General features: G+C 31.9%; 2 protein-coding genes across 3 annotated transcripts; both read left to right on the top strand.

Moving 5' to 3' along the window:
- Positions 1 to 2,930: 2,930 nt before the first annotated feature.
- Positions 2,931 to 6,080, top strand: LOC7494091 (ATG8-interacting protein 2). Its single transcript, XM_002320768.4, has 3 exons — positions 2,931 to 3,105; positions 3,716 to 4,551; positions 5,716 to 6,080. The coding sequence occupies exons 2-3, from the start codon at positions 3,736 to 3,738 to the stop codon at positions 5,818 to 5,820; spliced, it is 921 nt and encodes a 306-aa protein (XP_002320804.1). The 5' UTR covers positions 2,931 to 3,105; positions 3,716 to 3,735; the 3' UTR covers positions 5,821 to 6,080.
- A 3,389-nt stretch (positions 6,081 to 9,469) lies between these two features.
- On the top strand, positions 9,470 to 12,835 carry LOC7494090 (origin of replication complex subunit 5). Of its 2 annotated transcripts, none has more exons than XM_024584828.2 (5): positions 9,470 to 9,630; positions 9,899 to 10,851; positions 10,949 to 11,368; positions 12,050 to 12,359; positions 12,486 to 12,835. In XM_024584828.2, exons 2-5 carry the CDS (start codon positions 10,022 to 10,024, stop codon positions 12,534 to 12,536), a joined length of 1,611 nt encoding a protein of 536 aa, XP_024440596.1. In that variant the 5' UTR covers positions 9,470 to 9,630; positions 9,899 to 10,021; the 3' UTR covers positions 12,537 to 12,835. The 2 variants fall into 2 exon arrangements, with proteins under 2 accessions (XP_024440596.1, XP_002320803.1); XM_002320767.4 differs by having other exon boundaries at positions 9,473 to 9,630; positions 9,989 to 10,851.

The raw sequence follows: 12,835 nt of genomic DNA, 5'->3' as shown, positions 1-12,835 counted from the left end.
TCCTTATCTTCCTCCCTACTCTGACGGTAGTACTGTTTACCACTGTTGGAGAAGGGAAATCGACGCTATCAAAATCAATTATTCTTTTCCTCCCTCTCCTTCTTTCTCTCAACCGTGAGTTGTTGCTGCTACCGTAAACCATGGAGGAACTCGGGGGTTGTGTGTGGTGTTTTGGGTGGTGGTCGGTCGAAGATTGGGTGTTTGATGAGAGAGTGGCTAAGGTTTTGGTGTTTGAAGAGGAAGATGGTTTTTCTTTTTGTATTTTTGTTTATTTGAATAGGGGGGGGGGGGGTGAGTACGAGGTAATAAGTAATAACCACCTATTTTTACTCGCTAAACTTTTTATTAATCCCTATCACGTGAAGTGGTCAGAAATTACAAAATAACCGAAAGTTAGCCAAATTACATGAAAATTTTATTTTTTGTATATTTGATTTTTAATTTATTTTAATTATATATATACACGCTTTTTTATTTATGATTACGACTTTTCAGTTAAAAGACAAGTGAAATAACTGTTTTTGAACGAGCATTATCCTTTCAGCAAAATATAAGCAAAGACTATCGAGTTCAATTGAAGCGTGTAATGATAAATTATTGATAGATGAATGACAAACAAATTGGGCAACTAGTATAGAAATTAAAAAGAAATTGTGAATTAACACAGCAATAAATTTTTTTAATGAATTTTGAATATATGGTTCACAATAAGATATTTAAATGATATTATAATTAAAAAACACTACATATTATTTACATCAAGTTTCTAACTGGAACATCAATTAAATTCCAGTGCATCTGTTGAATTTGGAACTAATATAAGTTAACCCATTTTCCTCCCACAGGAAACTGGACTTGGAGATACGTTGGCCTGCTTTACTATTTTTCTGTGTATATTTGGTTTAGAGGTATAGTTAGTTTTAAAAAATATAAATCACATCTTATAAAAATAAAAAATATATATTTTTATATAAATCTAAAAAAACTCATTATACCTCCAATCTAAACACCCCGAATAAAGAATCAAAGGGGTGGATTGAAATAGCTGATTCATCAGAGATACATCATGTAGCCTCTATAGTAGATGAGCTGAATCACGCATCTGTTTGTTTTTGTGTTTTAAAAGTATTTTTTAAAAAAATTAAATTTTTTTTTCTTTACTTCAAATTAATATTTTTTTAGTGTTTTTTAGATCATTTTGATGTGGTAATGTCAAAAATAATTTTTAAAAAATAAAAAAACAATTATTATAAATATATTTTTAAATAAAAAATATTTTAAAAAATAACCGGAATTCATTTCGCTGCAACGAAGGATGTGCACACTTTTTTATGCAGGCATTCAAGGGTTTGTTCCACTAGAAGATTTTCTTGCTGCAGGAAGCAACAAGGTGGATCAACGTTCTTCCATCTGGAAAGAATCAGACACGACCAATAGTGGTTGTGATACAGATAATGATAATTTTGAAAATCCATTTTATGATAACGCTTCTGTCATAAATTCGTTGGATGATCCCGTATCACAATTTTTGGAAATATTCCCCAGATCTGAAAACGGGTCGGCGAGGGATCATGCAAAGATGTTTCTACCAGGCCTTGTGATTCATATGGTACCCCAACAAAGGTTGGACGTGTGTTTGAATCAAGAATTTTTGTCAATTGGAAAAACAAACTAAGGAGAACAATACTGAGAAAGAGACAAGACCAACGTCTGAATTCAGGTGAAGAAAATAAGGTGAAGAATTACAATAGGGTGTTGTTTCGTTACTCTATAAAGTTTTATTTTATTTTAATCCGAATTAACATGGGTAAACTCTCTCAATATGTTATTTAATTATTACCTCGAGATGAGTTTTAAAACTATGATAATAACTATTTTTATCCTTGCGTTGACTCGAATCAATGGTCAACTCCACTCATGACCCGAGCCTTGCCCTGGATCGACTCCTGAATCAGGTTTTAAAACTATAATATAATTATTTTTATTATTACGTTGACTCGGGTCAGTCCGACCTATGACATGGACCTTGATTAATGACATGAGTTTTGCCCCAGATCAACCCTCGAGTTGAGTTATGATAATAACAGTTTTTATCATCACATGTTATAACTGGATAATTTTGAATTTGAGAGTTTTTTACAATGATATTTTAGAAATAAAAAATAAAAAATATTATCTCTAGAAACTTGTTCTTTTTGTACCTCTTGTTTTTTTAAGTATAAAAATTCATTCTAAAATTATTTAAGATAAATTTATTTTTATATATTTGTTTTCATCTCTTCAACCAAATACATTTTTATTTTCACTATCTTTATTTTTTTATCTTAAAATAATAACTAAATGCTACCAGGAGAATATAAGAGCAAATAAAGAAAAAGAAAAAAGAAGACAAATATCTCCTTAAGAAAATAAAGTTAATTTTTGCTTATTAAATATTTACTAATTAATATTAACTTATAATGTTTTTGAAAGGTGACATGTTTGATTGTTATTTTTATGAAGCATAATAATTATTTTATTGTATTTTAAAATAATAATAATAATATTTAATAAATATCATGTTTTAAAAATACAAATAAGTACAAGATATTATTTCAAAAAAAATTTAAGTTACGTCATTCTTATAAAAATTTTAGATGACCACGTTATGTTTTTTAAAAAGTCATGAACAACGTGGAGATCGCAATAACGGCCGGGTAAAATCAGATTTTAAGGACGTGTAAAATACATGCCTCCCCCTCCCTCCCACGCACGCAAAGCCACAATAAGAGCTGGTTAGTTACCGGTTTGAAACCAAATTAAGACAAGTAATCGCGATTCCCTGACTGTACGGGAGTGAGAAGATAAGTATTAAAGAAGAATCCACCAGCACGCTTCACCTATCACAGCCGGTCAAAACCATTCGCTCAAACCATCAAACACAACCGGCCACTGCAGGTTTACTTCTCATCTTGAGAGTCATACTAGTACAAAACAATACAAAACAATAAAATCCCATTTCTCCCTCTCCCTCTCTCTGCACTACTGCAGGCAGTTTCCACTCTCGTCAACAAAACGTCATCTTTTTCTCTCATATCTCTCTAGATCTCGTCCGATTATATCCACGTGAGTTCTCTATATCTACTTTCCTTGTTTGTATATTGAAAGCTCTCATCCGTTGTTTTTCTCTGATGGATGATGAAGATGTTGTTTTTTATTGATTTGATTATGCTGTTTGGATCTGTAATTGTTTATTTTGACTGACCAATTGATTGCCTTACGCACAGATATCCTTTTTCCGTTGGTTGAATTAGATTCTTGTTTCAAGTTTTTTTTATTAAATTGACTGATTTTAATCATTTTTATTAAGATGATATTATTAATTGGAGTGGATGATTTTATTAGGTTGCGAATCATTTATTCTTTGCAGAATTTGTGGTTATTCAACTTTCTTGATCATTAATGCTTTAAAAAAAGTTATCATTTGATTGAGAGTTACTCATTTAACGGAATAATTAATTCACCATAGATTGATCGAGTTTATGTTTTTGGGAAACCGAGTAGGAAATAATGGAGCTGTAATATTTTTTTGTTTGGACTGTTTTGTGCTCTTGGTTGATATTTTGATCGTCTGGCTTCTTTATGGTGGAATAGAGTTATTGATAAATTAATTTGGTCCATTATTTGATTCAAGAACACTTTATTTCTCAATGTTTTAACTTGTCTGTGAGTTTAGGAAGATAGTGTAGCTGGAAGATGGAAGGTAAAAATGAAGGAGAGGAGAATCCCCCTCGTGGGAATGATTGGGAGGTTGTTTCTCTGACAGCATCTACATATGCAGCTGCTCCTGGTCCAAAAGAATTTGATCAGAAGGATGATGATAACAGCAAGGTTTATGAAGAAGATGAGGCTGAAAGTTCTCACGCTTTATTCATGTCTCGTCACTTTGTGTTTCCACCGAGTCAACATGAGAATTTGCCATTAGAGCATGTCAACAGTGAGATTCTTGATTCACATGTGGGGAAGAATGTGGCCCTTGAACTTGGTCCAGAAGAAGGAGGTAGATCCAGTGGTAAGAATGAAGAGATTTGGCCATTCAAGGGGTTGGAAGAATCTGAAGAGTACCCTGGGATACAGTTGTTTGATGAAAAGGGCAAAAAGGGTCAAGAATTTGAAGAGAGCACAACTCTGCAAGATTTCAGTGACAAGGAACAAAGTATATACAGTACAGCTGCACTTACTTCTTTCCACAATGAAACGGAACTCAGTGGATCAACCACATATGGTGAGAACCTGGGAATTCCCGAAGTAAATGAATCTTCTGAAAGGGGATTGGATTTTCCTGCTGTTGTTCCTTTCTCACCGAAAGCTGCCAAAGATGCTGACCTTCCTTCTAATGCCTGGTGGAAGAGGAGGGCAGCTTCCTTGTATGCTCATGCAAAAGAGGCGAATACATTTTGGTCTATTTTCGTTACAGCAGCTGTGATGGGAATCGTAATCCTTGGGCAGCGCTGGCAGCAAGAAAGGTGGCAGGCTTTGCAACTTAAGTGGCAGGCTAGCATCAACAATGAGGTGCTTTTTCCTGAATCCTTTTTCTGTTTTTTCTGCGGATCAAGATTTTTCTTTGCATATAAATTTTTTTGACAGCCTGTTTGGAATCAATTATGTAATTGAATTCAATTATAGTGTTAAATTTGAATTCAAATGATAAATAATTTGAATTCACATATTTAAAAGAGATAATTCAATTCATTTTGTTTATTATATTACTCTTTAACACTTCATCTTATTCCTTTAAATGGGTAGATTTAGATGGCTGGATGGGTATTTTAGGTAAGCAAGTTTTAACAATTTTTTTTTTTTAGTGTAGTAAATTAGAGTGGTTGACCTTTGATTTATTTTTGAATTATTTTTAGAGATTGAATTCTATTTGAAATTCAATTCTTGACACTCAAAATGGTTCTAAACATGAGATTTCATTAAAACCTCATGATTCAATTCAATTAAGATGTTATGTGATTTTTTTTACAGTAAAAAATATGCATGGGCTCTAGGAGCTCACATTCGTATGTATTATTTATTGGAGTTGAAGTTGAGAACCCTTCTGGTTGACATATGATCACTAAGATGTTTTGGAGACTTGAAAAAAGATATTATTTGAGGGAAAGGAGTGTGCAGGCGGGGAAGGGGAGGAGTGTGCAGGCAGAGAAGCGGAAAGAGATGCAATGCAATAGTCAACTCATACCAACAACTACAAAAGTTATTAATTGATAAGAGTCTCCTGTTAATACTTACATGTGTAATTCTTTTATTTTTATGTTGTAACTTTGGCCGCCTGAGCTATGATATGCAAGAGCATGAAGTTGCACATTGGATTGATTAAAGCTCATTTTACACTTTAATGAGCTGCACGACAACCTAAGATCACCTGAGCTTCTATTTATGCTTGTTACCTTTGTTCAAGTGCTGTAAATACTCTACTGGTACTAAAACTGTCGAGTACTTCTGCCTATTGTCTTTGAGCAGATTTTAGCACTTAGCATAAATTAATTCACTCATTCTTTGTGCAGGCATTGCACATCAAGTCATGTCAGTTGCCTTTATAGTTCTTTTTCTTCCCTGTTTGCTGCCATATTCTGCTCCTTGGATACTTGTATTACAGCACTTTCCTGATGTTTATTCCTTTTTTGAACTCATCTTTGCCGCGAAGTGTGACATCTATTGTGCTTTTTGCAGAGAAGTGGGAGTGTACTGAGGCCAATAACTCGACTTAAAGATGTGATTGTCGGTGGCAATCGACGTGGTTCTTTTATCAGGGGAAGTTCCTCAAGTGACAACTAAGATATTGACGAAAATGTGAGGAGGGTAATTACTGTATTTTTCTGTGTGGACCTAATTTTCATATGACACAGCTCCATGGCTACATGTTAAAAGTTTGATATTGCTGTGCTTCTGTAATTGTGGTGGTTTCAGTACCTGGCTCGGTGTGGGAATTCATATTTCATTGAAGATTGGTAGGTGGTAGAGAACTGTGCATCAGAACACAAAAAAAAGATGCATGCTCATGCAAATATTTAATCATAGTTGTCCTTTATATTTCACATAGTTTTATTTATTTTATTTTAGAGGTTAATTTTGATTGCTGAGAATAGATGGTTTTTATTTTTATAAATATATTATGTAAATATAATTTATTTATATATAATATAAAAGAGAAGAAAATTAAAGATAAATTATAATATTCTTGTTGAAGCATTGTGAAATAAATAAAAAAAGACAATTAAGGGTAATAATTACTATCTAAAAAGAAGTTAATTAAATAATTTTAAAAAATAAGAGGGTATCAATTAAAATTTAAATAAAAATCAATGCAAAGTAAACAAATAAAATAAATAAATGAGAGAAACTATTTACTAACATTTTAAAAAAAATTACTACAAGTTAAAAAAAAAGGGCAATAGAAGGTTAGACTTGCACACCTGCTAGGGATCCAAAACCTAAGCGTGCGCGGGTTTAGAAGCTCTGGTGTGTTTGAAAGGGTTTAAAAGCTCTGGTGTGTTTAAAAATATGATAGTAATTATTTTTAAAATAATTTTTATTTAAAAATATATTAAAATAAATTAAACAATACAATCACTGTAATATATTTTTTTCTATGATGGTTAAAAGCCAATATAGTTTTTACTGAACTCTTGTTGAAAAGATAAACTCAATATGATATCATTATCAACTTTTTTTTTATGATTGAGATATGACAATTCAAGCACTTTTTCTCTTTTCAATTATTTCTCAATGAGTTTTTCTTGTCTCTCATCATGAAATTTTAAAATAACAAGAATCAAATAATGGATAAAAAAAACTTCCGTGAGTAAATTGAAGTTTTTCATGTTAGTATTTAAAAGGGGTATGATTTGTCCTTTTTAAAAAAAAAAAATTGGCTCCTGTTTTTTAAACTATAAATAAGGTTCTATTTGAAAAAATCAATCAATGAAATATTTATCGACACTTTATATACGTAAATTAAAAAAACATAACATGTAAAATCATACTAGAATAATTTGTAATAATGAAATTGCAAGGAAAAAAAACTAATGACAGAAATTAAAAAAAAAAAATACATTGTTCATGTGAATAGTACAATGAATAATGCATTTCCAGAGTGATAACACATATATTATCATTTTTTTTCCTAAATATTTTAATAGTGCATCTGGGTGGGGAGAATGCACAGACTAATATTACTTTTTCTACATGTTTTAGTATATTTTACTAAAGCATTGATAATATTTTTATAATAAAAAAATAATCTTGTAATTAAAATATGATATTTATTGAATGATATTTTTTTAGATATTGATATGATAATTTATTAGATAATATTTTTTAAAAATATTAAAATGACGGCATATTAAATCGACCTATATCATAATACCGTGATAATTTTTTCAAAAGCAAGTCAAGATAAATTATAAAGGTCAATTCCAAACCAACCAGATATAAAAAATGATGGAATTGAAAAATAAAATATTAAATTTAAAAAAAAAAAAACTACATGAGTCAACCCGAGTTAACTTGCTAAAACATTAACCTACCAAAACTATAACCCGGGTTATGAGATCGGGATAATTTCATAGAAACCAGATCAAAAAATATTACGAAGCTCAATTTCTAACCAATCAAACATTGAATGATGAAATAAAAAAAAATAATTAAAAAATATATATTTTAAAAAAATCAATCTAGTCTAACCTATTAAACCAATAACTTAAGTCATGAAACCATGATAACTTCAACAAAAAAAAAAAAAAACAAATATATATATAAAGCTTCATTTCCAACGTATCTAATGTTGAAGGTTGAAATCAAGATAAAAAATAAAATAAAATAAATCCATAAGACTTGAATAACTCCATAAAAAAAGTAAATTGAAAAAAATTACAAGGATCAATTTTCAAATAACATAACATTGAAAGAGGAAATTGAAAAAACAAAACTAAAAAAAAAAAAGATTGAGTTGTTGGGTGGTGAAATAAAAAAAATCAATTAAAAAATAAAAAAAAAAAACAAATCATGCCAACATGTCAAACTTGCGACTTAAATCATAAGATCGAGATAATCTTATTGAAAGCAATTTGGAAAAAAAATTATGATGTCCAATTAAAAAAAATATTCAATAAAAAAATGATCTAAAAGAATAAACATAGTCAGCTAAAGACAACCTGCTAAACCCGCAATATGAGTCACAAAATCAGGATAACCTTGTAGAAAAAAAAAACATTACGAAGCCCAATTTTACATCAAACCTGGTGTTGAATGATGAAATAAAAAAAATTGAGTAGAAAAGGGAATCTAAACAAATGACATGAGTTAATCCAGATTAACTTGTTAAATATGCAGCCCGAGTCATTAAATTATGATAAATTTATACAAAGCAAATAAAAAATAATTAGGAAGTCTCACTTCCAACAAATCTAATACCAAATGTTTTTTTTAAACTAAATCTACGGTATATAACAAAAAATAAAGGAAAATGAAATTAAAGTTATGAAGCATGATTCATAAAATAATCTAATATTGAAAGGTAAAACTGAATAAAAAATACCACTCCAATAAATAATGTTTTATAGATGTGACTACAATGATGCAGTAAATATCCTTTAGTATTTTGTTAACTACATCATTTGCTCATGTTTTGTTGTAGGTCATATTATTTTTTAACAAAAAATAAATAAAAAAATATTGTTGATGTGTTTTTTGAAAAAATTCAATCATGAACCTAAAGTTTGATGCAAACTAGATGACACACCTTTAAAAACATTAAAAAGGTGACATATTGGACGACACATGTATTTTTTGAAAAACAATATCAAGACAATGATATATTAAATTAACTCGAACCAATCCTGGTTAACATGAAAACTCGTGACTTAGGTTATGAGACCGTAATAAATTCGTAGAAAACCAATCGAAACAAATTGCGAAACACAATTCTAATCAACCAAGTGTTAAATGGAGAAAATAAAATAAAAATATCCATAAAAACAACTCAAGTAAATCTAGGTAAACATTATAAATCGATAATGCAAATCATGAGAACAAGATTACTCAACATAAAACAAATAAGAAAAATACTAATAATATCTCCTAACAAATCCAAGGTTAAAAGACACGATTAATTTTTTTTTAATAAAATAAAGAAAAAAACCCGAGTCAATTCATTTAGCTCACGACTCAAGTTATGAGACCGAGATAACTATATAAAAAACAAATTTAAAAAAATATTTTTTTAAGTTTAGATATAGAAAAATTCCTGGCATAATATAAATCTTTTTATTTGTGTGTGTGTATATATATATATTTTAAATAAAGGAATGGCTTTTTAAAAGAAGCCCAATAGTATGGGTCCCATGGACCAGCTCCTGGGTCCAAAATCAAGGGTAGGCGTCCCTGGGCCTACATGGGCATGCTCGTGTTTGCTTATCGTGCATTTAACCCCACAGGATACAAGCATTTTGGCGGGAACGCTTCTCATTTTCCATTTCTTAACTCTCTCTCTCTCCTCATCTCTCCGCTACGGTAGGGTTTCGAATCATAACGAAACGCGCCGTTTCTCCACCCCCAGCAAATTCTCTCGTCAAATCTCTCAATCAGGTAACCTTCAACTTTCCATCTTCTCTTCTCGTTGATTTCTCATTTTTTATGTTTGGTTTCCAAGAAAATGGAGGAAACAGAAGGCTACTTTTCTAGCAAGCCTTTCTCTACCTGGTTCTAATTAAAAGTTCCTATATTAATTGATCTATTTTTTTATATAATTTTTTTTTATCATTCACAACTTTATCTCAAACAGAAAAAGAATGCAACTACATCTGTAGTTTTTCTATTTAGCAATTAACTATGTAATCTTTATTTTGATTATTAGGTTTCATTTTCTTTAATGGTTGTCTTGCTGCTGCGTATTTCTATGAGTTTTAGAACTGTTGCTAAATTTGAGAAGAATCTGTTGCCGCAGACAAAAAAATGATTCTTGCAAACTTGTAAACAAATGGGTAAAGAGGAAAGTCCACAAATCACCAGAAGAGTGACACGATTGTCTTCTTCAACTGCCGTCACAAGCAATGAGGTTGAAACAGAAAAAATAACCAAACCTTATAAGCCCACACTCAATGACTTTGTATTTGGAGGGGAACAACTTAGCTTCAACGATTTGCTTTCTAGTTTTCCTGCTAGAGGCAATCAAATTCGTGAGCTTTTGCGTCTTTTGGGTCCGGTGAATTCCCCTATGCTTCCATTATTTGTTTATGGAGATCCTTCTACTGGGAAAACTAGTACCATTCTTCAAATTTTTAGGTACCTCAATCGCCCTTTTGTGTATGCTAGCTGTCGTACTTGTTATAGTCTGCAGATCTTGTTTGAATCGGTTTTAAATCAGTTGTTGCTTCATAAGAAGAATTCGGCTAATGGCTATTCGAGTACAAAACGCTGTATTAAGCCATCTGATTTTGTCAACTTTGTTCGTGAAGACTTGACAAGTGTTATTGAAAAGCTCAGGAGTTTGAAGAAATTGGGTTCAAATAAGTCGGCTGGAAAGCCTAACGGGAATATGCTCTACTTGATATTTGATAACTTGGAGCTTATTCGTGAGTGGGATAAAAGTTCGAGTGCATTACCCTTTATGTTTAATCTTTATGATGTTTTGAAGATGCATGAGGTGGGACTCATATTTATCAGTAATACTTCGCCGGATACATACTACTCAAACATGGGATATACAGAGCATGTTCCTGTTTATTTTCCTGAATACACAGAAGACGATCTTCGTCAAATTTTGATGAGAAACCAAGCTAATCGAAAGTTATATTCCTCCTTTCTTGAGTAAGAACATAAAACACTTTCTTTTTGTCTTTTACTTCAATCTTTCGCTATGTGTTATCTAATCAATAAATGTGCCTTTTCTGCTTCTTGTCAACAGTGTTGTCCTGAGACCTTTCTGTAGAACTACTAGACGAGTAGATGAATTATCAACTGCTTTTTCACCATTATTTAGAAAGTATTGTGAACCGTTGAGTGATTTGGCATCTGTACCCAATGAAGAGATGAAGAGAAGGTTGTTTAGTCATTTTCAGCCACATATTGCCCCTTCCTTAAATGAGATATTCTGGGTTCCATCTAAGTCTTCTACTGAAGCTGAAATCAACAAGGATACGAGGCAGAAAGGCAGCACTAGAAAGTCAGAAGTTAGTGACCATTTTGCTCAGATAGATTTCCACATGTCCACTTCTGCGAAATATCTTCTCATTTCAGCATTCCTTGCTTCAAGAAACCCAGCTACTCTCGATGCATCCTTGTTTGATTCAACTGGGGGATCTGATAGTCGCAAAAGAAAAAGGAAGTAAGTGGTTATTCTGATAGATTACTGGCTCTAACTTTTTCTTCTCAAATAATTCCTCATGAAGATTCTTTTTTAATATTTAGGTTTGTTTACTGGGATAACTACTCTTTTATATTGTTTTGGTCAGTGTTTATTCTTCTAATTTATAATATATGGATGGAAATTTCCCTCGAAAACAGTAAACTCAACCTAAACTTCTTCAATATCATTGCTGAGAATAGAAATTACATCTGCCTAAGAATTACTCTTTTGCTCTCTTTTGATCACACGAAGAAAGTGTTTGGATTGTCATCTGCCATGTAGTAAATGGAAAGTAAAGGAGCCCAGTTCCTTCTAATGTACTTATCTTAGTGCTAGTTAACTCGGCAATAGTTTTTGAATGTGTACTTCTGGATTGTTAATTAGCCTAGTCTGGGCAGTCAATTAACCGCTAATGATAGGTAGTGACATGAACTGTTCCTCAGTTATTAATAAACATTTCCTGTTCATCGAATTGCTAATAAAGAAGCATTTGTTGACTACTACTTATCAAGATACACCAATTGACTGGGTTCACCGTGAATGGAACATTTATTGGTTACTTTAGCCTCAAAACTAACGTCTCATTTTAGTTTTTGTTTCATTTCTTTCTATGGTCATAAAAGACTAAAAGTTGCATTTTCTCATCTAATATCTTCTCAGGGCCTCTGAAAAATCAATGGAACAGAAGGAAGTTGCTGAACAAGAATTACTTATGAAAGGGCCCGGAACTTTCCCACTGGAGAGGTTATTAGCTATATTTCAGTGTATAACCTCTGCAGCAGATTCACTTGATGAAGAGGAACATGAAAATGATGTCTTAAGAGTTGGAGGGGATTGTGGACTCATGTCTGATGTTCTATTGCAACTTTCGAGCCTTTGTAATGCCAACTTTATTATTAAAGGAGGAAGCTGCCCTTTAGAGGGTTCAACTCGGTATAGATCTACAGTTTCTGAAGATTTGGCCTTGAAGGTATCCTTTCAATCTTTTCCCAAATTTCTTACAAAATTTTCTTGTAGGGGTAACATTTTGAAAGATTCTCTCATGTTAAGCAATTGCATTATATATTATACACTTTCTGTATGGAATGGGTTGCAGGTAGCAAGGAGCCTGAAGTTCCCTCTGCCAAATTACTTGTACAGACGATAATCTGTGATCTTGTCTAAATAGAAGATATATCAAATAGAAGTTTGAGGGGAGGAGTGGTCTTACTGAGTGTAATTTCTGTTTCGATCAGCCTCAGCCTCAGCCTCATCTGTGCTAGACTAATTTGTTTATATTCATTTCAGAAACGTAACATCAGTATTGTTAAATGCGTTGGCTGGTCATCCTAAGATGTGGGATCAATGCAGTTAACCAGTGGTAGAGGGTCAGAGACATTTGGAAAAATTATTTTCTTATCAAGTAGCGTATCAGTTTCTGGGAAATGAATGAATATTTTGCTCTTA

The sequence above is a fragment of the Populus trichocarpa genome, chromosome 14 (genome assembly GCF_000002775.5).
Source record: "Populus trichocarpa isolate Nisqually-1 chromosome 14, P.trichocarpa_v4.1, whole genome shotgun sequence".
NCBI classification, from domain to species: Eukaryota; Viridiplantae; Streptophyta; class Magnoliopsida; order Malpighiales; family Salicaceae; genus Populus; species Populus trichocarpa.
This window is presented reverse-complemented; position numbering and strand designations above follow the sequence as displayed.